The sequence below is a fragment of the Pelobates fuscus genome, chromosome 3 (genome assembly GCF_036172605.1).
Source record: "Pelobates fuscus isolate aPelFus1 chromosome 3, aPelFus1.pri, whole genome shotgun sequence".
Lineage (NCBI taxonomy): Eukaryota > Metazoa > Chordata > Amphibia > Anura > Pelobatidae > Pelobates > Pelobates fuscus.
The window spans coordinates 113,759,135-113,784,490 of record NC_086319.1 but is presented as its reverse complement, the minus strand read 5'-3'; the positions used below and the strand labels follow the sequence as shown (position 1 = coordinate 113,784,490).

General features: G+C 36.7%; 1 protein-coding gene across 3 annotated transcripts in view; it reads right to left on the bottom strand.

The window, feature by feature from the left end:
- The window catches only part of FNIP1 (folliculin interacting protein 1), a 91,713-nt gene that overhangs the window by 49,543 nt on the left and 16,814 nt on the right, over positions 1-25,356 (bottom strand). For 2 of the 3 annotated variants that reach the window (XM_063447428.1, XM_063447430.1), the window contains exon 2: positions 6,587-6,713. In XM_063447428.1, the coding sequence (XP_063303498.1) occupies positions 6,587-6,713 (127 nt within the window). Of the gene's footprint in view, positions 1-6,586; positions 6,714-10,679; positions 11,385-25,356 lie in introns of those variants that run through there. The other variant, XM_063447429.1, reaches the window with a different exon arrangement.

The window sequence follows — 25,356 nt, the reverse complement described above, 5'->3', positions numbered from 1 at the left end:
ACATGACATGTCTGACATGTCATGATTCCCTTTTATTCCAGAAGGGGTTAAATAACATGTATTAACTGGGATACTGCTGCACAGAACAAGACGGTACGCAAAATGCACATTAAATGAAAATTGCTCTAATTCATCATTGATCTAGTGCTCGACTAAGCATTATATGTTGCTACAATCTAGTACATCATACAGAATCAACAAAAATGGTGTGCATGTATGGATGTACACTCTCTGATCAGTGGCACTTTTGCCCAGCCTCCATCACAGCATATTCTGCAGCCTCTCTAAATTATCATAGGAGCCATTAGTGCAAACAGATCACTTAACCTACGTAAAATTATGAATTTTGGCTAGTCCAGAACAATCCAAGTTATTGAAGTGTAACTCAATTAATAAAAAGTGGACGGGGCCCGGTGTCAAACCAGGCTTTTGTGCAGAGAACAAAAAAAAAAAAAGTAATTTGTGATAATAAATATGAGCAGTAAGTGCTTTATCCACAGACTGTATTTATCATCTGGTGGGTTAAGCAGGTGCAAACTGAACTGCACACATTGCATTAAATGCTCCATAAATCACCAAGCCCCCATGATCCCTGATTCCACTTAATGCCTAAATGTTTGCAGTTAGGAGCCTGACATAGAGAAGGGCCACGAATAGACATTTAAAACATCCAGAAACCGATTCCCAATTAGAAACAATGTAAACAGATCAATAACAGGCACCAATTATAGTTGAGGTATATTTCTAGCACCAAAACCACGTTGCTTCTTGTATATGTTATGTGTATGAATGTTTCCTGGTCTTGTCTGCCTGCTCATAGTGCCTTATAACTACAGCAAATTCCTTAAGTAACTGCAGTTATACGCTCTCTATATCGACTATGCAAGTACTTTTGCCATCCTGAGAGGCTGACCAGTCAGGGTTTGGCGTGAGCTGTGGGTCAGTTGTCCTCTTTCTACAGCAGAAGGCCAACAGCTGAACTATAAATTTCACAAACACATTGAGCCCACATATCCTATGTGTGTACTGGGCTTATACAATAAACACAGCACTGCCACAAAGAGGTATGAACGCATCAAGATTGACTAGCATTTAGCATTTTCTCATCTAGTCAATACACACTGAAATGCAACATTTATATCAAATTTGGGAATGGCAAGTATCTTAAGTGTTTTAATTTTTTTCTAAATGTATTTATTTATAACACTGACATGGTTATTCACTAAACTGAAAATTGTCAGAAACTCAAAGTGAATCTCAAAATATTAGCTCAAGTAGTTCAAACGGAAGCTTGGTTGACTTGAAGATATTTTTACAGTTTGGCTATTTATTTTCTTAAAGGGACACTATAGTCACCAAAACAACTACAGCTTAATGTAGTTGTTCTGGTAAGTACAATAGCTCCCTTCAGGCATTTTCATGTAAACACTGCCTTTTCATAGAAAAAGCAGTGTTTACATTGCCCCTAGGGACACCTCCAAGTGGACACTCCTTAGATGGCCACTGGATGGGCTTCCTGGCTCAGGGCTGCACAGTAGGCAGCTCTGCCGTTCAGCGTCCCCACGCTCTGCATGGAGACGCTGAATTTTCCTCATAGAGATGCATTGATTCAATGCATCTCTATGAGGAGATCCTGATTGGCCAAAACTTAATTTGGTCCCGCTCCCGTACCGATTTTAGCCAATCTAATGCCTTCCCTATGGGAAAGAATTGGATAAAAACCGCCCATTTTGATGATGTCACACAGCGCTGGAAATAAGATGAGTTTTAAACTTTTATATGGGGGCAAGCCACCTAAGTGGTGGGTTTAACACTATAGGGTCAGGAATACATGTTGTTGTTGTTCCTGACCCTATAGTGACCCTATAAATTTGAAATTTGCTTTGAAATCCCAACAATTCACACTGAAGTGAACACCTTGTTAATCTAGATGATGCTGTAGAAAAGAATTTGTCATTTGAAGCCTGGATAGAAAAATATCTAGAACAGGGCTTCAAAAGATTTTAATTATCCTTTCCAGCCTTTGTTATCAGGTTATAAAGAGTAATTAGCTTGCCTGAAATATATATTTCCATCAAATAATGCACAGCCCTCCGTGTGAGCAGAAAATAGCCCTAAAGAATCCAAACCAGTCTAGGATGGATACAAATAAGCAGAGTATCTGGAAACGAAGTCTAGGTTATAAATAAGCACTTAAGAGTAGATTTAGTAAAGTCAGGCAGAAGGCGATCAAGTGTCTTGACAAGGTCACAAGGTGTGATCTCCCACTTTGGAGGCAAACGCATAAAGCATATAGCTGTTCCGCCTCCCAGCCAGGCACATGATCTTTAGTGTAAAATAGTTGAACTCAAGCTGCGATGCAGTCAGCATGTTCAGAATACCATATGTCAGCAACTTCCAAGTCACAAATCACACAAAAAAAAATGTTTGAACATGAACATTAGGGAGTGTCCATGTGTTCTATATATTAAACTCCTATACACGCATAGTAGTCATTCCTTGAAGTTATTTTAGAAAAATGTTGGCAGAAGCCAAATAATGCAGCGTTTATTAAAACACTGACCAATACACAGAAACAAAGTTGCAAAAACACATACGATATTAAAGGAACACTCCAAGCCCGCTGCAGTGGTTGTGGTACAAGCAGTGACCTGATGCCCTCCCAAGTAAGTAGTCAAGTAGTTTGTGAATGATCTGACAAGTTACATGAGGTACGAGGGGTATCGGTCCCAGTGCTCTTACAGCTGAGTGAGCGTAGTCAATATTTAGCCCTTCAGCATTAAGCTAGCTCAATGTAGAGCTCTTCTGGCTTAAAAAAAAAAAAAAAAGTGGTGATGGGTGCTGGTCAAACACCAAGTTAGTTGCCAAATAACGACTACTTATCCTCGGAGTGTGTCAGAACACTCCCAATACTATAAGCTCTATAAGCTATATAGCGGGCTGAAGTGGTTATGGTATTTGGAGTGTCCCTTTATGGATACAACAGCTGTTTGAAACAAAGGTACATTACATTATTCACACACACACACAAAAATAATACAACAAAGGTGACATTTGGCTTGAGAGTCATATATATGACAACCCCGGTTTCAGCTCCCACTTTTATGGTCACATTATATAAAAGAGGTCTGTGGAATTTAGAACCTAGGCTAGGTGTTAAATATGAAGAAATCATCACTTTGTGAAAACAATCCTTTCGGTGAAAATAAAATGTGGCATCAACAAATTGCAGGTTACATTGAAAAAAAAATCAAAATATTGAAAAGTGGAGCGATTTACAAATTATGATAGGTCCCTCTCCCACATGCACCAAAATTTGCAAAGAAAAAGAAAGGGAATACTTATATTATTCACTGAATGATGTTCCAATTCATGCCCGGCATGTAAAAAAATATAGAAACAGAAGGATCATAGAACAGATCTGTATGGCTTGCTAGAGAGCCTCTTAGGTACTATTCAAAGTACAGATGATGGCTTAATTAAGTTTTTATATAAAACAATTTATTGCTAGTGTAACAATTCCAATGATACAAAAAATTAAAAATAAGTATAAAATTAAATATAAAATTCAATGCATAGCATATCACTGCTTAGTTGACATTCTTGAAGCAGGTAGTGCTTTATATACAGACAAAACAAATTACTGTTAGACACATAAGGAAAAAGGCAGGTTGGCTGCTTACTAGATGGAGTGGTGAGTAAAACGGTATATATTCCCGTTACTCACAAACAGGCTTTCCCGCACTGGGAGATGTCTCCTGAGTTGGGGGGTAAGTGGAGTTCCTTTTGCTGTAGTCCGGGGGATATGCCAGCGATCAGCTGTTGCTTTTTCAAAAATCCCGGTTAGTTGATAGGCTCCGCCCCTTCCCAAAATACTTCCGTGTTCGTCTACGCGTTTCTCCGTTCACAGACGGCTTCGTCAGGACGTAAATTTGTTAAGTCCCTCCTCACTCTCAAGGGTTTTATACGAAAAGTCTTTCATCCCATTGGTGTATTCCACCTGCTTCAATCTGCATATGTGGGACGTCCAGAGAGCCTCCAGATCGGCAAGCTAAACATGCCTGCTTGTCTTTCATTTGGAATGGGCAGCCCACATTTGCAAGATCGATATGCATATGGTTATTTAGCAGATATATATACCTATACACAATATGGATAATAACTTTACTCCATTGCAACATCACAAAACATATGTATAAAATCAAATTATATCCACACTCATTTTCTTTGAAGCCTAATTTTAGAAATACACATGGAAAGAAAAAGAGAGAATATATGTTAGTGTATATATATTATTCTCAATTGTATACACATATCTTATAATCTTCCTCTTAACTATACTTGAAATGTTATTTAAAGTGATAGTGACATTTTTAAAGTGATAGTGACATTTTATTGCTTAAGGCTAAATACAGACTCAGAGCGGATATTTGAATCTTATTTATGTATAAGTATTTAAAGAGAGAGTAATTCCAAAATTATACATGTATCCAGAACAGAAACTTTGAAATGAGAAATTACAAAATCAGTTTTAAAATTATAAAAATTACCAAATTATAAAAAATGACAGATTTCGAAGTCGTTATTCATTCCATTAGGAATGAGAGTGTTTAGTTCAAATATCCATCTCATTTCTGTACGGCCTAAATTCTGAATCAAACTGCCTCCTCTCCAATTCTTATTAATCTGTTGGATCCCCATAAACTTTAAGAGGGAGGGGTCTGAGTTATGAAACTCCTCAAAGTGTAGAGAAACTTGATGTAATTGATATTTTCTCTTGATGTTATATACATGTTCACATATTCTTACTCGTAGTTGTCTAGTTGTACGGCCTATGTACCTCAAACCACATGGGCAGGTTAGCATATAGATTACATTCTGTGTTTGGCAAGTTATAAGTTCTTTTATCCTATACATCTTTCCATTGACTGTGAAGTCTTTAATGGTTTGTTTTCCACTATTTGTATTGCGACAGGCATTACAGTACCCACATCCGAAGAATCCCTTTAGTTGGTTAATGAAATTCGGTTTAATTTGATTTTTATTCGGGATCCTTTCCGTTAGAATTCTTTTTACATTTTTCACACCTCTGTGTACTATTTTTGGGATAGGAGGTAGAAACTTTGACAGAACGGGATCTTTTAATAGCCAATGCCAGTGTTCAGAAATAATTCTTCTGACTTGGTTGTTTTGTGGCCCTGAAAACTGACAGATAAAAGGGACTTCATTCCCTTCTCCCTTGTCTGTTGTCTGGGCCTTATATTTCAATAGGTTACTCCTACTTAGGTTCTGTGTATCTTCTACAGCTTTACATAGAATATTGTCATGATAGCCCCTCTCCTTAAAGTCAGTCAAAATCCGTTGGCTTTGATGTACAAAAACATTCTCGTCCGTACAGTTCCTTTTTATTCTGGTTAGTTGCCCCTTTGGAATGTTAGTAAGCCAGGGGCTAAAATGACAGCTACTCATTTCTATGTAACTATTTACATCGATGGACTTAAAAAAGGATATGGTCTTAATATTCCCTGTCTCTATATACACAGTGAGGTCCAGAAAATTGACCTCTTTGTCACTATAGTCAAAAGATAAACTGATCCCCCATTGATTAGAATTGACATGTTGAATAAATGATTTGAGAAGTTCTTCTCCTCCTCGCCAGATGAAAAACAGATCATCAATGTAACGCTTGTATAGCACCAAGTTCGACTCCCAGCCACTCTCATTCCCAAAATATAGGGATTCCCAACGAGACATAAAGAGGTTCGCGTAGCTGGGAGCGAACTTGGTGCCCATGGCAGTGCCACATGTTTGCAGATAAAAGTCTTGGTCAAACCAAAAAAAGTTGTTACACAGAATGAACTCAATAGACTCCAAAATAAACTGAATTTGATTATTAGGGTATGAAGATTTATGTTCCAAATTATATCTTATAGCTTGGATGCCCAATTTGTGGTCTATATTAGTATATAGAGCAGTTACGTCCGCTGTAACTAGGAGCCAGTCATTATCCCATTTGATTTCTTGCACTGCCTGTAGGATGCTGGTTGTGTCCTTCAGGTATGATGGACACGTTTTTACTAGAGGTTGTAGTAGATGGTCTACATATTCCGATAATCTACACGATTGGACTTACCATGAACCAGACTTTAATTTGCACACTTTGAATTAACCTCTTTCAATGGAATAATAATGGAACTTCAACTTGGTTCAAACATAAGCTATTCTGTTATTCCCTATATCTACCCAGCATTGTACTACGCATTTTATGGAAATATGAAAGGCTGAGTAGAGAATACTAGGCATAGAAACTACAACTTTGAGGTTTACTCTGCTTTTTCTAGATGCCATATTACAGCACATACTATACAAGGTCTCTGTGTACAATGAATTTGAATACAATGAAGTGCTGACCCTTGTGATGAGACCAGAGGTGCACAAACGCTGCTGTGTATGTAATAACAGGAACCACAACATTGACGAGAACAAAATAGAATGCCTAGCCAACATTACATGATCATACCCTGCTCATGTTGGCTTTCTAAAAAAAAAAAAAAATGAAAAATCAATGAAATGCTATGGAACTTACAGAAACCAACAAGTCATCTGTCTTGCGCTTGATGCTGGAGTCAAACAAGACATTTCTTCCTCGTTTCTCACAGTCTTGAGAAACAATCAGGCGGATCTGGCTTGGATCAAATTCATGAGAAGGCCAACTGTGGAGAAAAGATAGTGATGATTATTTATCACAAAATAATCTTTATTCATGGTCATATAAAATTATTATTATTTTTAACCATTCTAATAGTCTAAGCTTGTTTAAAAGTTTACCATCGACTTTACACATAATAAAAATAAAGATATACATTTTTATTTTTTTTAAAGTTCATTTTAATGACCGACATCTTTAATACCGGCTAGATCAACCAGTGTCACTCTAGATGTTTGCACCCTGTAATGTAGTCACTAACAAGGAAACATCTTTGAAGTATTTTTCATCAGGACTCTTGGATCTGGTCAATGCGGTGACTCTGCTAACATTACGGTAGTGCAGTGACATCATGCACTTACTTTGCAAAATGCCCCAAATTCAACACAAGTTAATATGCCCAGTGGCACTCACACACAGCAACCTGGCAAAACTGATTGTCAGCACATGGGAAATGCTTGTTATCTTGACAACCTTGAAATAAAATTAGTACAGTTGCCTTGCTATAACACCCTGGCAGCGGAGTTCAAAATCTGCAGACACCGCTTGGCACTGCTGCTAATAATCAACAGCATCAAAGGAAGTTCTGCTTGCAAATCTGTTATTATTATTATTATTATTGCCATTTATATAGCGCCAACAGATTCCGTAGCGCTTTACAATATTATGAGAGGGGGATTTAACTATAAATAGGACAATTACAAATAAACTTACAGGAACAATAGGTTGAAGAGGACCCTGCTCAAACGAGCTTACATTCTGTTGAGTAACAAAGTATTCCGTTGTGAGTGATGAAGGGCTCTAGAACGGTGTTTAGCTGGGTACTTGCACCCCTTCTTTACAGTTGTACATGCTGGCAGCATGGTGCCCATATTACTTGGTTTAGGTACTGTGCTACTTCCAATACATAGGACTTAATGGAGGCCCCAGAAGTCTATTCCCACCAGAATACCTTAACTCTGTCCATTCCAATAGCATCTGGTAACACTGGATATATGTCTGCTGACAACAATGAGATGGAGAAAAATGTGTCATGGACAGCATGTTGCTAACAATCCTAGAGAAGTGCAGTGCTAACTGGGTTGACGTGACAAACCATCTCCAAGTGTCCTTAAAGAACTGCAGACATCCACTGACAGAAAACTTTGGCAGTAAGGGAAAGATAGCCCCTCTCCCCTTTGAGGAACACCAAGTCCTCTATAGTTCAAGCATTTCCAAGGAGTGCATGGGTTGAAAAGGATCCCCTAGTGAGGTGTAGACATCCGCCTAGTGGATTCTCCTGTATCCTGCTTGGCAACATACCAAGTATTCGCTCTCTTAGGTCGTCCAATGATGACCACACGTGATACAGGCACTAATAGGCACAGTTATCACAGTGATTGTTACCTAGTTTAGGAAGGTCACCACACCTGCAAAATCTGCATGAAGTTGCCCTGTTTATTTCAGTAAGAGTTTCAATGAATTCACCTTCCATCTGGGAATATAAACAGAACTGAGGATTTTAGAACAGGGGGGCAAAGATGAAAAAGCACGCTGAACCATTGCATTATGGATTTACTCATCTTCTCTGGATGAGAGGGACTTTATCTCATATAATGACTCATGGGTTCTTACCATGTAAGGAGGGAAATATGTTGTTTAATGTACTGGTATTGCTCACTCAATCACTGCTTTTACCATTTCACCCTTGTTTGCACTACATCCCCCAATGATAACAATTTCAGCCATAGGAGCTAAAATTTACCAACTATGTGTGGACATCTAGCAGCCTTACATACATACATACATACATACATACATACATACAAGGCTTTAAACAAATTCCCACCCAAATGTTGTCTTTACCAGGCTACTACTAGAATATTTCCTGGGTGACTACTTGTATCCACTGGTATTACAGGATCTCCATGATGCCCCTATCTAAATTAAACATTGAACATGAATGTGTGAAATCCAGAGACAAGTCCAGGAGTATTTCCAGAGATTCTAGTGCTGATAATAATATGAGGATACAAAATAATATGAGGATACAAAATGCTTCCACAGGGAAGCAGTGGATCTGCACTACTAACCAAATAAGCAAGTACCAGAATATTATTTGTGCTGCTATAGTAGTACAATCACATAGTAACATCGGACGGACTAAATGGAGTGGGAGATACACAGAGATACACAGAGTTGGCATACAATGTAAAATTCACTTTGTCATGGTTATTCAGTAAACTGAGGATTCAGAGAATAATAGACTGTGAGACATGTCAAGGATTTCCCGAATGGAGAGAACAGTTTTATTTTAAGAGAGAAACCAAATATTGATTTCCCCGAAATTACTTTCAAGTATGTGGAAGTATCCTATTTTTTTCAAGCACTGGTACGTGAAGCATTACTACCATTTCTCTCTCACATATAACTATTTATAAAATGTACGCAGTTAGTCTATTTTTGTACATAGCAGCAGCTTATCTCAATTGCATGCTGGTCACGATGTTAGCACACACACACACATATATATATATATATATATATATATATATATCTACACACACACACACACACACACACACACACAAACACATTCACTACATTATATATTCAGCTCAGTGGGCATTGCTCATTTGCATTATCTTTCGCTATATCTCGCTATATCTCCAATTTATTAGGCGAGTGGTGGCACACATGACAAAGCAGAAGATAGCACCTCCAACAGACAAAAATAAAGAAATAAGTCATTTAAATTTTGCAATTTTTTGAGATGACATAGCCAATGCAAGGTTGAAAAAAATAAAACTGCTATTTTGACTGGTGAAATCAGTACTTGCGCTGTATAAAATCAACAGTTTATGCATCCAACATTAAAAGGGACTCTCAAACACCTAAATCACTTCAAGAAGTTTTCAGGCTTCTGGTGGCTGTCAAGACAACCGGACACTAGGGGTTTTGGACTAAGATAGATTCAATAATGGACTATTTTACTTCAGGCATCAGCATCTTAAGTATGCCTACATCAGATTCTGGGTGTGTGTTTTGTGATTGAGTAGCACTGGATTGGCAGAATGTGGTGATTGACTATGGTGAAGTATTTGACTGAACAAAAAAAACATCAATCTTGAAGATATCAGAAAACAACTAGATTGAGGAACATCAAAGTTTAAAGATGATGTATACATTTTTTTATTTAATTTTAATATTTGTTTTTAAGCGCTACAGGTGACTTAAAAACATTTTGCTGTAGTTTGGATTTTACAGATGAAATAATGTACATTTAAAACACACAAATAAAAGGTCAACACAAATTACATTTTAAAAGTAATCTCAACAAAAAGTGATTTCTTTCTAGTTTGAAGGCTTCATCAAAATCTCCTCTGATTGGAAAAAAAAAATCATCACTGGGCCTATGGATACATCTCTATATACAATCGAAAGCGACAGAGAACATCATTGGGCAGTTAGGAAATAAACACACAGATGAAAAATTCCATTGTTACCATGCAAATTACCCAGCTATTTTACACGCCCCAGAATTTGAGAGATAGATAGATATATATATATATATATATATATATATATATATATATATATATATATCTAGACACACAAACCATATAGATATAGAAAGTGACATGAAAATTTTAATATGAACTCAAAGTTTAGAAAGAAAATGCGATAAATATATAGGGCAAATAAAAAGCATGTATATTTTAATTAAAGATGTGTAATTAAAGTGACAGTAATAAGAACAAATTAATTAAAGTAGAATTTTTTTTTTATCATTATAAATTTGGTTTAGACCTGTGCCACACAATACCTACACAGAGACTGCTGTAGACTATTTATAAACATTTTTCTTTAAATTATTAAGATAAAAATAGAAATACAAGGTTTATCTGATCAGTAAAATAAGCAACGTTTATTGTAGACAATGAACAAGAAAATACATTTTTTAAAAGTAGAATTAGGTAACTTTTACAGGTACCTGGACTGCATCTTGCTCCTCTCTGCAGCTTTGCCGTTTGCAGAAACTCTTTATAAGTAAGAAAACAAAAAAATAAACAAACTAACAAATAAAAGAGAGAGGGATAGTAAGAGCCTCTGGGAGAAAAGCGCACAGGCCCACCCAGCTTTTAAAAATAGCAATAAACCATGCTCGGCTCAAAGCACAAGGCTGTCAGGTGATGCACGGAGAGATGTAATTGGGATAATACACTGTCCATGCTGTGTTTCAGACTGGCTAGTATTAGCCACACCAGAATAGCCACCTCTGAGCTTTCGGCTGCCAAAGGCAAAGTCTGTGCTTTTGCATCAGGATCCATTTAACCAGCTTTGAATCTTAAGAGGCTGCAAAACAGCCCTGCTCTCCTTTAAAACACGGTGGCTTTTGCTTTCTTCTATGGCAAAAAGAGTGGCCACCCAGAGACTAATTATCAGTGAAGGGCACTCTACGATGACAGTTCTGTGTGCCAGGCAAGTTTATCTCTCTTCTTAAATAAAGCTCATATGTCTTCAACCACCTGACTACGGTCTCTTGGCAACTGTGGCTGTGCACCTCTTCAGCCAAAAAGTGTCAGACAGCAAAACACGAAGGGAGGAGGGGGGTCTGCAAAATGAAGATGCCTTCGCTGTAATTCTGTCCCTGCTGCCTATTCTGCACCACCCGAGGTGACATTCTTGGGAGCGGCAGGATTCCTGTGTGCAAAGCTGTGATCCAGACTAATGGTGAAGGAGGCACTAACAGCCATGTGACATGGAACTGTCAGTGCTTGCCACCTGGATCTGCAGCACATGTGCCAACCAATCCCAGAGATGCTTTCAATTAATGTGCAGCTATAAATTAGACAAGGCAGCTGTCAGAATACAGTTACTAAGTACAACAATACTGGAGGGTATTGTACGACTCGTTTTCCTCACCATCAATTTACGAAGATTTGAACTTGTGTGTTTATTTCCCACATTTAAAAATAATAATAATAATAATAATAATAATAAAGGTTATTCGGACATTTAAGAGGAACAGTGAATGCAATATAACATGTGCTAGGAATTAAAGGGGTATTACATACACCCACACAGATAAACTAGGTAACAGTTCTGCTGTGTGAGTTCATTTTACTATTGTGTTTTAACTCACTCTTTTAGCTCCGTACCTGCAGAATATATTTTTTTTATTTCATCATGCAAAAAAAATGTACATTGGTTTAAAAGTGCTGCATTGACTTATCAATAGAGCTGAACTACAACTCCCATAAAACCTTGCAACATCCATGGTCTATGAATGTGTGAGGTGTTTAAGAAGATGGTGAATACGTTTTACAAGGTAATCCTATAAATATAAATATATATATATATATATATATATATATATATATATATATATATATACACACACACACACACACACACACACACACAACATAACAAGAAAAAACACTAAGGGAGCAGAGAGATTTCATAAACTACATCCTGGCTTGGGTGACGCCTCAGTGCAGAAGATTAAAACAAGTGGATTTTAAGCAAATACAAAAATGAAAAAGTCAGCTCCAGCATATAGTGTTTATTTAACAGCACCCTAGGCTAGACAAACACTTTATAGTTGCCTGTGTCTAACAAATTTTAACATAATGCTATGTTAACAGTATTAATGTTAATAATGCCTTCTACTTGAGCACCATTAGATTCATATTTTGTGCATGTAGGTGATGATTGGTTTGGCAGCGAACCACTCACGACATGAAACTCATTTTTTCAGAAGAACAAATCATCATATGGAACTGCTCGAAATTGCATTCGACCACATTCTAATGTGATACAGATAGAGCACTGCAATCACATGATGCTCTGACCTCTATCCCTGTTTGCTAGAAAAAGAGGAAGTCTTGTTGTTTATATAGTTGCTAAAATTTTTGTAAAGCCACAAGATATACAGTAAGAATACAGGAGAAAGCAGAGTGACAGGGAGTTATACACCCCACCACTATTCTAGCCTACCCTCATCAGAATCACAGAGCATCATCAAAACACTGAATGGAGTCACAGAAAGAAAAGAAAAAAAAAAAAAATTCTTTTAATTTCACCTGATCAGTGAACACAGGCAATGACATTATGTCACCATTCACTGCGAAATAGTATTTTCTACACGCACAGTTGAGCAAGTCCTTCCTGTGAACTACAAACCACATTTAAAAAAAAAAATAAAAAAAAATAGCCGTGTAGTAAAAATAATTAATAAAAAAAATGAAAAAGGAAATTATGAAAGTCACTTTGTGAGACATGATGTTAGTACAACAAATTAAAGTATTGTAAACACAGACCAAAATGCAGATCTTCATTCTGTACAAGTTAAAGATGCCTTGTTTTAGGTAGACATGCAAAATGGATAATACAGAATATCTGCTACTTTCCCCAGTTCAATTATTTTTGTGGAAAGACACGCAATAATTTGCTAGTAAAGGCATGTATATATTATGGTTTACAATAGATTGCATCAGGATATATACCTCCACTTACGTTACAATTGCCTAACGCAAGCTACCAGTTAGGAAACCTGCACTTTAACTGACAATCATTAAAATAGTAAATGTAAAAGTTCATCCAACAATATTAAGTCATTGAAAATCTTATCCAACCATATTAACCCCTTAATGACAACTTCTGGAATAAAAGGGAACCATGACGGAACATTTCCGTCATGTGTCCTTAAGGGGTTAAATTGAGGCCTATGTTGCAGCTGTAATACCCACGAAGAGTATATTTGGGCTATATTAAGCTGTAGATTTTTATTGTGTATAAGTAATTATATTAGGAGGGAATTTGGAAATTTGGATAGAATACACTTGTCAAGATTGCAGTTTTATGGTAACTGTCACTGACCTTGTATTTTAATAAAAAGTAGATGTTTATTGACTTTTTGAAGAATTTACAAGCACTCACTGAAGAGGCATAGAAATAGAGTCCTTAAATGTGTCCTGAGCTTAGTGAAGCCCAGAGTCTAAATTGGGAGATGATGTCCTTTTATTTACTGAACAAGTAAAATATGTCCTAGATTATTGCAATTTGTTTTCCCATTACTCTGCTGTAAAACTCAAAATGAGCCACTGGCCCAAAAACAAATATACATAATACCAGCTGGCACTGAAAGACAATGGGACATTTCTCTTGGTATGCCGAGGGAAACATTTAGCAGTGTTTTTACAGCTTCACAAATCAAGCAAATTTCTCTTGTCCTCCACAAGTATTTTAAAGATATCCGCTAGCTTTGAAATAGCAGCAATCTTAATTGAAATACCAGAAATTAAAAAATAAAATATATATATTATATACATACACATATTTATACCATACAGTAACACACACACACAGTAAATTTGTAGGGGCTACAGTGGGCATTCATTTTTTTAATTTTTTTTTAAATTAAAAAAAAAACAAAAACCTTCTTGAGAACGAATTTATCTCTGGATCAACAAGCTGTCAAAACATACTTGCTAGAATAACTGAATAACCTGCTTTGAAAAAGAAAAGGGAAAAAAACAAACTGATAAAACATCATCTTTAGTCGGAGTTTAGGGGGGGTTTTTTTGGTTTGTTTTTCTACTGTAAAGAATCCCTGCCTACTTCGGACGTGAAATCCCCTTTCTTCAAGTCTCAATGGATGACTTATTGTAGTTTGTACAATGTTCTTAATAAAAAGTCACCAGAAAGCAGTTTGTACTGTCCTTATATACAGTATGTTTGTAGAATGTTATCATATACCTTCTGAGACCTTTTCAAAAGTAAACAATAGCAACTTTTTGCCTTCCATCAGAATCTTCCATTCACCTTACATGTTAAATAAATGTTGCGGCTTCTTTAAAAAAACATTCATCATTGCTCTGCATTTTTCAGTTAGAATCCTACTGCTATCTTAGCTTGCACTTCCCACCCATGCAAGCCTATATCCTTACCTTATAGGCTATTCCTCATCTAAAAATGTATAATTTTACAACTTGATAAATTCTAACAACTATTTTAAAGGGACACTATAGACACCAGAACATCTACAGCTTACCGAATTTGTTCTGGTGAGTGGAATCATTAACTTCAGGCTTTTTGTGCTGTAAACATTGTCTTTTCAGAGAAAATGCAGTGTTTACATTACAGCCTAGTGATAACTTCACTGGCCACTCCTCAGATAGCTGTTAGAGATCCTTCCTGGGTCATGGCTGCCTAAAATGCATCCAAACATTCAGTGTCAACTCCCTCTGCATGCAGACACTGAACTTTCCTCAGAGATTCATTGATTCAATTCATCTCTATGAGGAGATGCTGATTGGCCAGGGCTGTGTTTGAATTTTGCTGACTGCCCCTGCTCTGTCTCCTTGTCAGTCTCAGCCAATCCTATGGGGAAGCACTGTGATTGGATCAGGCCACCACTTCTGATGACGTCAGCAGATAGCTTGCTATTTTGAGGCAAACAGCATGCAGATTTACAGCTTCAGGCTTGAATACAAGTAAGATTTGGTATATTTAGGGAGGCATGAAGGGCCCAGGGGGGCTAGATGGTGGTTTTAACACTATAGGAATACATGTTTGTGATCCTGACCCTATAGTGTTCCTTTAAAGGAATTTATCACAATCGCCGTTATTAAATATGGACATTCATCTTATTTAGATTCAAACATTATGATAGCACATAAAAAATATGTGGGTATTACAACATGTTTGTGCCCAATTTGGTTAGTTTAATTAAACTACTGTAGATTTATTCTGAAATTCTTTTGTTGGCTGGTGTAATTCGAAGAATTAGAGTAAGTTAATAAAAAAAACCAGAGCAAGCATTTCATTACATTTAATCACACAGACTGCCCATGCAAGAGAGCTTCCGTAACCGCTCTGTATGGACAAATCTGATTCGCTTTTCCCTATGTAGAACAAGTAATGTTTTCCATGGAGCGTTATTGAAAAAGTTCGAGCTACCCGTTGAGTTTTACTAAGTTTTTAGTTGTTTTTTTTTTACAGTAAAGTGAATTGTGGTGAAATATTCACATCTCAAGACAACTCAGGGAAGAAAAAGTACATACAATTCCATAAGGATACATAGCAAATTCAAATTTCCTTTTTTGACACAGTGATTCTATTCCAGAGATTTTACATAAAGATGCATCTAAATCCATGATCACCAAGTTATGTGGATGAAATTTGTACCATGAAATGTCAACTGCTATTAATATTAACAAATTAACCTGCTTTGGCTTCTTGTGTGTATGACGGGCTTACACTTGTGACTGGATCAAGTTTAATAATACGAGTTTATGCCAAAGTACGGTTTGCCACTATCTTTAAAAGCCATGCCTGTGTAAATAGGAAGGCATTTTATTACTGAAAAAGAACAAGACATGTTCTTACTGTGTCAATGATAATGAACTTAGAGCACTGGATCTCTTTAGTATAACGTCAGAATAACTTTACTTTAACCATTTGGGCGAGTTATCTTCATATATATGAAAAATCATATATTTGCACATTGTATGAAAATGTATAGTTAACATTACAAAACTAATTTAGCAGTCCTATATGGACTATCAATATAACATCTCAAATAATAACTGTAAACAATTGAAACGATTGAATTATTATCTCTACACATGACTGGGATATTAGATTAAATGTATTACATTGTTGGTCAGTGTATAAAAATACACACTCTGCAAACCTCCTGTCCATGGGTTTCACAACATCTAGCACATGACTGCATTCACAAACAGCCAGGTATCCATTATCCAGGTAAGCCAGGTAAGCTCTTGACAAAGGCGAAAGATTAAGCGCCGAAACGCGCGTTGAGCAAACGCCGGGACCACTCGGTCCGAGATTCTTTTTAGGGATCTATCTATTTAACACCAAGTACTTAGAAACTTTTCTAAAATAATGATAGGAATCGCTGTTTAGCTAGCATTAGTTAGTCTAGGGACCTTTGGGGTCCGAGTTTCTATTTGAACTACGTGTGCAGTAGCTATAGGGGAACTTATGCCGCTGAAATATAGACTTTAAGGCTCAGCCAGTTTTTGCTATTATAGCACTTAGACAATCTACTATAGTCCTTATCTTATTTAATGTAGGCAGGAAGCTCCCCTATTAGCTTAACTGGTTTATATACCAATCCTCTTAAGGTTTTGCTTGGCTCCTTGTGGGGTTGTTTACCCACCATTCTGCCCTTTAGACTTAGACTTTGGATTTCTGTCTCTGTCCTGTGCGTTCCCTAGTAACGTACTTTTGGGGAAAGGATACTGGGAGCCTATGATGATTTTTTCTTTACAGGCTTTCATCACTACAGCATCACTTCATGGGATGCCAAGCTTTACCCTCCATTTACAGCTAGTGGGCTACCCATATTAGGGGTCCACGGTTCGCTTTTTCTACTTAGGAGGGACGCATGTTAAACAGCTCTATTATTTAGGGGCCAGTTTTCAGGACACTGGTCTAAATCACACAAATCTCTCTGAGTACAACACCCTATTGCTCTGCACACCTTGCCAAGGGGGGTTTTATGTTGTTATTCCTCTCTAGCGACTTTGCTATTTTGCAATCCTTATTAGGGTGACACCACTGTCTTTCCCTAGATACAGATTTATAGCTACTTATAGCGTTCGAAACAGTGTTGCAATCTATACAATTGTATTTTGATAACAAGGTTCGCTGTGAGGTTACCTCTCGATAGAGGATCCCTATTCCGCTCACTGTATATACACTTTTTTTGTACACTGTATATACACTTTTAAATGAATTTAATTTGATTTATTTTCCTTCACTTTATATTTTATTGAGTGTTTTTTTTTCCCTACAAGGGACTAATAAATATTTATTATTTTTCATATTTTGCATATATGTCCCCTACTGGCAACTCCTAGCCAATACTATGGACTATTCTATTCAGGGGTATTGAGACTGACGGTTGGGAGGACCTGTTCTGTAATCCCTCTCTGTCAGCCTTTCCTTTTTTCCATATTTAAATCCCACGGGTTATGCCCATATACCCTGCAACCCCTACCAACCCCAATGTAGGATTGTATCTATTTATTTATTTATTCTCTTCCATTGGTGGCTGTGTCTTTTCTCTAGGTATCCATTATCCCCCAAACAGAAAACAGTCATCTATGTATGTGCCCATTAACCACTTCATGGCAAATAATGTGATACTACTGCCATGCAATCACATGATTTGATTATTTGCTTGTCCAGAAGTGAATTAAAGAATTATTGCCAATTTGCTAGTGCTTCATTAAGAAAATGTCAACAGGTTCTGCAGCTGTGCTCAATGGAATATGTAATACTATTTGTTAAACTAGGATTTCCTTTTGACAAAGAAGGGGTTGACAATAGGGAAGTCTTTTGTATAAATCAATTTTTTAAAGGCCCTAAGAATGCAATTTATCAGTATTCCAATAGTAGAACATTTAGAAATTAAATTGATCAGATTAAAGGAACACTAGTCACCTAAATTACTTTAGCTAAATAAAGCAGTTTTCGTGTATAGATCATTCCCCTGCAATTTCACTGCTCAATTCACTGTCATTTAGGAGTTAAATCACTTTGTTTCTGTTTATGCAGCTCTAGCCACACCTCCCCTGGCTATGATTGACAGAGCCTGCATGAAAAAAAAACTGGTTTCACTTTCAAACAGATGTAATTTACCTTAGATAATTGTATCTCAATCTCTAAATTGAACTTTAACCCCTTAAGGACACAGCTTCAGAAGCTGGACATACCCTTAATTTTTGCATTTTTTGCTGTTTGTGTTCAACTGCAATTTGCATCTCTCTCATTTATTGTACCAACACATATGATATGCCGTTTTTTAGACAACAAAAAGGGCTTTAATTTGATGTGACCTATACATGTATAAATTCTCATTTATTACAAAAAAAATGCAAAATAATGTGGGAAAAAACAAAAAAAAAAACGCTTTTTTCCCCACGTTTTGGCAATAATAATGTGTGCATAATATGTACAGCTTAGGAAAAGTAATTCAAAATCAATTCATTTATGTGTCTTGATTTACCAAGTTCATAATATGTGTAGGATTTCAGTTTATTTTGAAAGTTACAGGTCACAAACTACAAGGTCTAAAATAAAATTTCAATGTGAAACAATTTTAGAAGTTGGTATGTTTGTCTTGGAAGTTTAATACCCATTACAGGAAACAAAATTGCCACACAAAAGTATATATTTATATAAAGTAGACATCACAGGCTATTTACCTAAGGTTAGTTTGACACTTTTTGCGTAGCCATTTCACCGCCAATCTCTGCTAAATATTGGAGTAAAATTGTGTTTTTTCTCTATTTTGGCATATTCACATATAACTAGGTTTTCGTAATGTGTATTTCGTAAATCTAGTGTGTGCTATCCCTGTACAGAACCCCATATTGTGTTCAGCTACATCTGCTGAGTACAACGATACCCCCATTGTATACCTTTGCCGCTATTCTGTGAAGCTACAGTGCCATATAGGAGACCATGCTATTTCAGTTTCTATAGTTGGTATTTTCATAGATGGTCATATGTCTGAATTTGTGGCATTATAGCCATCTGACTCTTCAAATAACCCCATAAAGGCCTTCCATTTGAGAAAGCAGACACTCCAGGGTATGTTATTAGGCATATATTATACCTTAACTTGCCACCATGTTTTCACCAATTTATTTCAAATTTTGTGGTGAGAAAAAAAAAAAAAATTTTACATACATGTTGCATTTTTGCTGGGTATTTCTTACATTTGATAAGTGCCACTGTCATAAATTCCCCCTAAGTATGCTCAGTTACCTCTTCTGAGTAAAACAATATGCCCAATGTATGACCCAGACACTATTTTGTGAAGTTACAGTGCTGTGAAAGAGATGTGATAAGTTCAGGTTTTTAAGTGTGAATTTACATGGAGAGTTTGAATGGGTCCGTATTCTATTTTTAAATATGTTAGCAGGCTGCTTTATCCAATTACACCAAAAAGGCATACTATTTCTTAAAGAAGACGCCCAAGGGTATTTCAAATGGCAAATTTTGAACCTTAGCGTGGGATAATTTTTCCGCTTGTATCAAGTGCAGTGGTAAAAAGCATTTTTTTCTGCCTTTTTGACACACAGTGAGTTTGTACTGTATATTTTGCAAACCTTATGTGTGCTATGGCTTTATAATACTTTATATGTTGCTCAGCTATGTTGTCTGAGTACAGCAATACCCCCATATGTACCTTTGCCAGTTATATGGGGACGTTGAAGGGGCACATTTTAGACACAGCCATTGCAGGTTTTGTCAAACTTTGAATTTTTACGCTGTGTTGTTACCCCACTTTGAAGTTTTTTAGCAGGCTATATATTCCAACTATCCCATAAAAGCATACTATTTCTTAAAGAAGACATCCCAGGGTATTTCAAAAGGCATATTTTGAACCTTAGTGGGGGATCATTTTTCTGCTAGCTTGTACCAAGTGTAGTGGTAATAAGCATTTTTTCTGCTTTTTTGACACACACCGTGAGTTTGTACTGTGTATTTTGCAAACCTTATGTGTGCTACAGCTATATAATACTTCCTATCTTGCTCAGCTGTGTCATCTGAGCACAGCAATACCCCCATATGTACCTTTGCCATGTATATGCGGACATTGAAGGGGCACATTTGAGACACAGCCATTTAAGTTTTTTCAAACTTTACATTTTTACGCTGTGTCCATACCCCACTTTGGAGGTTTGTTTGTAGGTTAATTATTCCAGCTACCCCATAAAGGCATACCATTTCTTAAAGAAGACACCCTAGGGTATTTCAAAAGATGTATTTTGAACCTTAGCGTGAAATCATTTTTCCGCTAGCTTGTACCAAGTGTAGTGGTAATAAGCATTTTTTACTGCCTTTTTAACACACACAATGAGTTTGTACTGTATATTTTGCAAAGCTTATGTGTGCTACGGCTATATAATACTTCCTATCTTGCTCAGTTATGTCGTCTGAGCACAGCAATATCCCCATATGTACCTTTGCCAGGTATATGCGGACATTGAAGGGGCACATTTGAGACACAGCCATTTAAGTTTTTTCAAACTTTACATTTTTACGCTGTGTCCATACCCCACTTTGGAGGTTTGTTTGTAGGTTAATTATTCCAGTTACCCCATAAAGGCATACCATTTCTTAAAGAAGACACCCTAGGGTATTTCAAAAGATGTATTTTAACTCTTAGCGTGAAATTATTTTTCCGCTAGCTTATACCAAGTGTAGTGGTAATACGCTTTTTATATGCCTTTTTGACAAACTCAATGAGTTTGTAAAATATATTTTGCAAACCTTATATGTGTTACAGCAATATAATACATCATATGTTGCTCCGCTATGTCATCTGAGTACAGCAATACCCCCGTATGTACCTTTACCAGGTATATGACAACGTTGAAGGGGCACATTTGCACACAGCCATTCAAGGAAGAATTTTTACGCTGGGTCCATGCCCCACTTTGGAATTTTTTTTAATAGGTTGTGTTTTCCGTTTACTTCACAAAGGCATACCATTTCCTAAAGAAGACACCCCAGGGTGTTTCAAAAGGCATATTTGAAACATTACCGCGGTATCATTTTTTCGCTAGCCTGTACCAAGTGTAGCGGTAATACGCATTTTCCCCCTTTTTAAAACATTTTTTTAACTTTTTAAAAGTTTTTTTTACTTTTAAAAAGTTTTATTTAGCTTTTGACAACTTATTTTACTATTTTAAAACTTTGTTTAAACTTTTGAAAAGTTTTTTTTAACTTATTGTTTTTTTTTTTTACTTTTAACCCCTAACTAGCCTAACCGTAAATCCCCAAATTTCCCACTAACTTCTACCCACCTTAGCTAAATAAATAAATATTTTAAAATATTTAAACGAATTAAATACATTTAACCCCTGAGGATTAAAAAAAATAAAAGTTAACCCTCAGGGGTTAAAAGAAAAAAATCAGATCACAGTGAAATACATGCAGGCAGTGATCAAAGGGCAGGGAAGGGGTTAAATTTTATTTGAAAGAGGTGAGGGGGGGTGGGATTTTGTAACTAACTTTTTTTTTTACAGCCAGAGAGAAAGATCAGCACCGATCTGTCTCTCTGCTGTTCACAGCTCACAGGGAGCTGCAGGGAAACAGATCGGGTTTCACTGCAGCACGTGTGATCACTCTGACTCCCGATCAGAGCGATCACATGGGCTGAATCAGTGAAACAGCCCATGGTAGTGTGCCTCCGATAGGGAGACACACTAAAGGAAGATTAACCCCACGATTGCCGCGATTGTGGCAATCAGGGGTTAATTTTCATTTTGGACGGAAATTTTCCGTCCAGCGTCCTTAAGGGGAGTGCTGCAATGACGGAAAATTTCCGTCATGCGTCCTTAAGGGGTTAATCACATACAGGAGGCTCTTGCAGGGTCTAGCAAGCTATTACCATAGCAGGGGATAAGAAAATCTTAATTAAACAGAACTTGTAATAAAGAAAGCCTAAATAGGGCTCTCTTTACATGAAGTGTTTATGGAAGGCTGTGCAAGTCACATGCAGGGAGGTGTGACTAGGGTTCATAAACAAAGGGATTTAACTCCTAAATGGCACAGGATTGAGCAGTGAGGCTGCAGGGGCATGTTCTATACACCAAAACTGCTTCATTAAGCTAAAGTTGTTCAGGTGACTATAGTGTCCCTTTAATAATCTACAAATAAGAAAAGTCATGTTATTTTATGAAAAAAATAAAATAAATAATAACTAAGGAAATATATGCTTGATAACCCCCATCAGCATTAATACTGTTTATTAATAATAATAATAATAATAATAATAATAATAATAATAATAGCATTTAAAGAAAAAAAATCTCTATACAGAAAGTGACAATAGGTTATCTGTAAAGAGTGTAATGATTGCCAATTGAGTGTACAAAATCAAATTGTTTTTGAACAGTTTGACATTTAACACAGTGTGCATGGCCCGATCTACATCTACATTACTACTACTACCGAAGAACTGTAAAAAAGCGTTGGCTCATTGTCTAAGACAGCCTGCTAATTGTGTAGCTGATGAGTAGTAGTTGCACCCAGTTATTCCAGTTACCCCATAAAGGCATACCATTTCTTAAAGAAGACACCCTAGGGTATTTCAAAAGATGTATTTTAACTCTTAGCGTGAAATTATTTTTCCGCTAGCTTATACCAAGTGTAGTGGTAATACGCTTTTTATATGCCTTTTTGACAAACTCAATGAGTTTGTAAAATATATTTTGCAAACCTTATATGTGTTACAGCAATATAATACATCATATGTTGCTCCGCTATGTCATCTGAGTACAGCAATACCCCCGTATGTACCTTTACCAGGTATATGACAACGTTGAATGGGATCTCATTCCTTACACAGAGGGGATGACAGGGAACAGCGGTAGGGTAGGGATTATAATACTTGTAGGGTTCCTTTAATGTGATTGTTATTTTTACGCATACAGCATTCTGACATTGTACCACAATCAGTATAGATTTTACTCTAGCACTACAATGCAAGGGATGCATTCCCGTATATTTAGATTTGTTAAACCACTTTCGATCAGTTTGACAAACTCTCACTTCTCCTTTACCCATCCAAATTCTTGGGCAGTATGAGAACACAGTGTTGCCAGGGGCTTGAGACAACAATGAAAAGAATGATGTGCCCACATTGTACAAGAACCTAATGAGGAAGCAAGATTTCCTCACTAGAACATTTAAAAGCAAATGGGGCCCACAGCTTGCTAGCATCACAACACAATCAGCAGTAAGTATGAACGCAAGCAAGGTTCATGTAAAATGCCTATATATATATATATATATACACATACACACACACACACACCACTATATGTGTGTATATATAAATATATATATATATATATATATATATATATATATATATATATATACACACACACACAATGTTATTGCTGTATCAATAATGAACATTAAACATACTGTATCTCTATAGTATAATGCCAGAATTACAATACACACACACGTACATACACAATTTTTTCTTTTTACATGTATCCTTTGTAATGAAGACTTGCTCCAGAAAAATCAATCAATAGAAGATAAATACAAAAAGAAAAGTCCTGCCCAGGAGTGATGGGAGTGAGCGCAGGACTTTTCTTTTTGTATTCACTATTTGTATCACACAGCCAGGTTACAATGCTGCCACCCATCCCATGTGTTTCCTCTAAAAGGTTAATAAGTATATAGGGGTGTATATAAAAAATATACATTTCTGTCTCATTAGAGATATCTTTGCCAAAAGCTCAAGGAAACAAGGTGAGGGGTTAGAGTAGGACCCGTCTAAGTGGGTCTGCCTTGACGTGGCAGGCGGGCATTGCCTCCAATGGCCATTGAAGTAACTAAATGACCTCCATTTGTTTAAATATACGTAGGGATTAAGGAGAGAGCGCAGGTAACTTTTTTTTTTCTTTAATCAATAGAAGATGATATCCGTTTGTGCGATTTGTTTTTTATTTCAATACTCCTGGTACCTTAAAATTAAACCAATACTATTGGATCAAAAAAGCACAGATTACATTCTACTCATGGACCTTAAAATTTGACAGCAATGATTAAGATGTTACAAAATATATTGGTATGCCAGTCACATGAAAATTACGTCATTTACTTGATGAATTGAGCAAATAAACACACTGTACTGACAAATCTAGTGAGTTCCTCAATAATGATTACTACACAGCCAGAAGTATATGTATGTCACACCCAACATAGGCGAAAGAAGCTCAAAGTTATTATCTATGGAATTTGTCATTAGGCTATGAACAGCTTCCTATTCTGGATGACATGTGACCTGTTAAGTTGGATGTTGATTCATTCAGTCATGAGACACCAATTGTGCGTGAGTAAATGAGGACACAAAGATCTACACATCAAAGAAACAGGAAAAGACAGTTCTTCCAGTTTCTTTTTTGATAAGGTCAGACAGGACAGGGAAGTGTAGTATACAAATAAATAATAAATGGATATTAAAAATAGAAAAGGTTTCTTTACTCTGCATACCGAATGCTTTAATTGCGTTACTTAGATACAAAAGCCAATAAAAGCACATGGGTCTACTGAAAGTGTTGTTTCAGGCTTATTAATTAAAGGAACACTATAGTGTTGCTCTGCCCCACCCACCTCGCAGCCCCCCACAGCGGAAAGTAAAAGGTTAATAACTAAAATAACTATTTTATCACTTAACCAATTCCAGTGTGGCTGGAGCACTTCTCCGACGATACCAGCACGCATTAGGCCTTCCCCATAACACCAATGCACAAATTACTATAAACGTTATCTTATATATGTGCTGCAGCATGTGTGGGTATAGGGGATGTACTGAGTTTGGGCATATGGCATTCATCGTGAGTATTTAGGAAATGTACTTTACATGTGTAGGGGATGTAGTGTGTGTTCAGTGAATATAATTTGTGTGTATAGTGGATGCATTGAGTGTGAATTTATGTGGTGGGACAGGTAGGAGCTCTATTGTGTAGGGAGGGTGAGAGGGGTTTGGTATTATGTATTTTTACTAAAGTATAATCCCCCCTTCCTGCATTTTATATTTGACCAAGGAGGAGAGACACAGCGCTCCCTGGTGTTCAGGACTCTAGCATATTGTT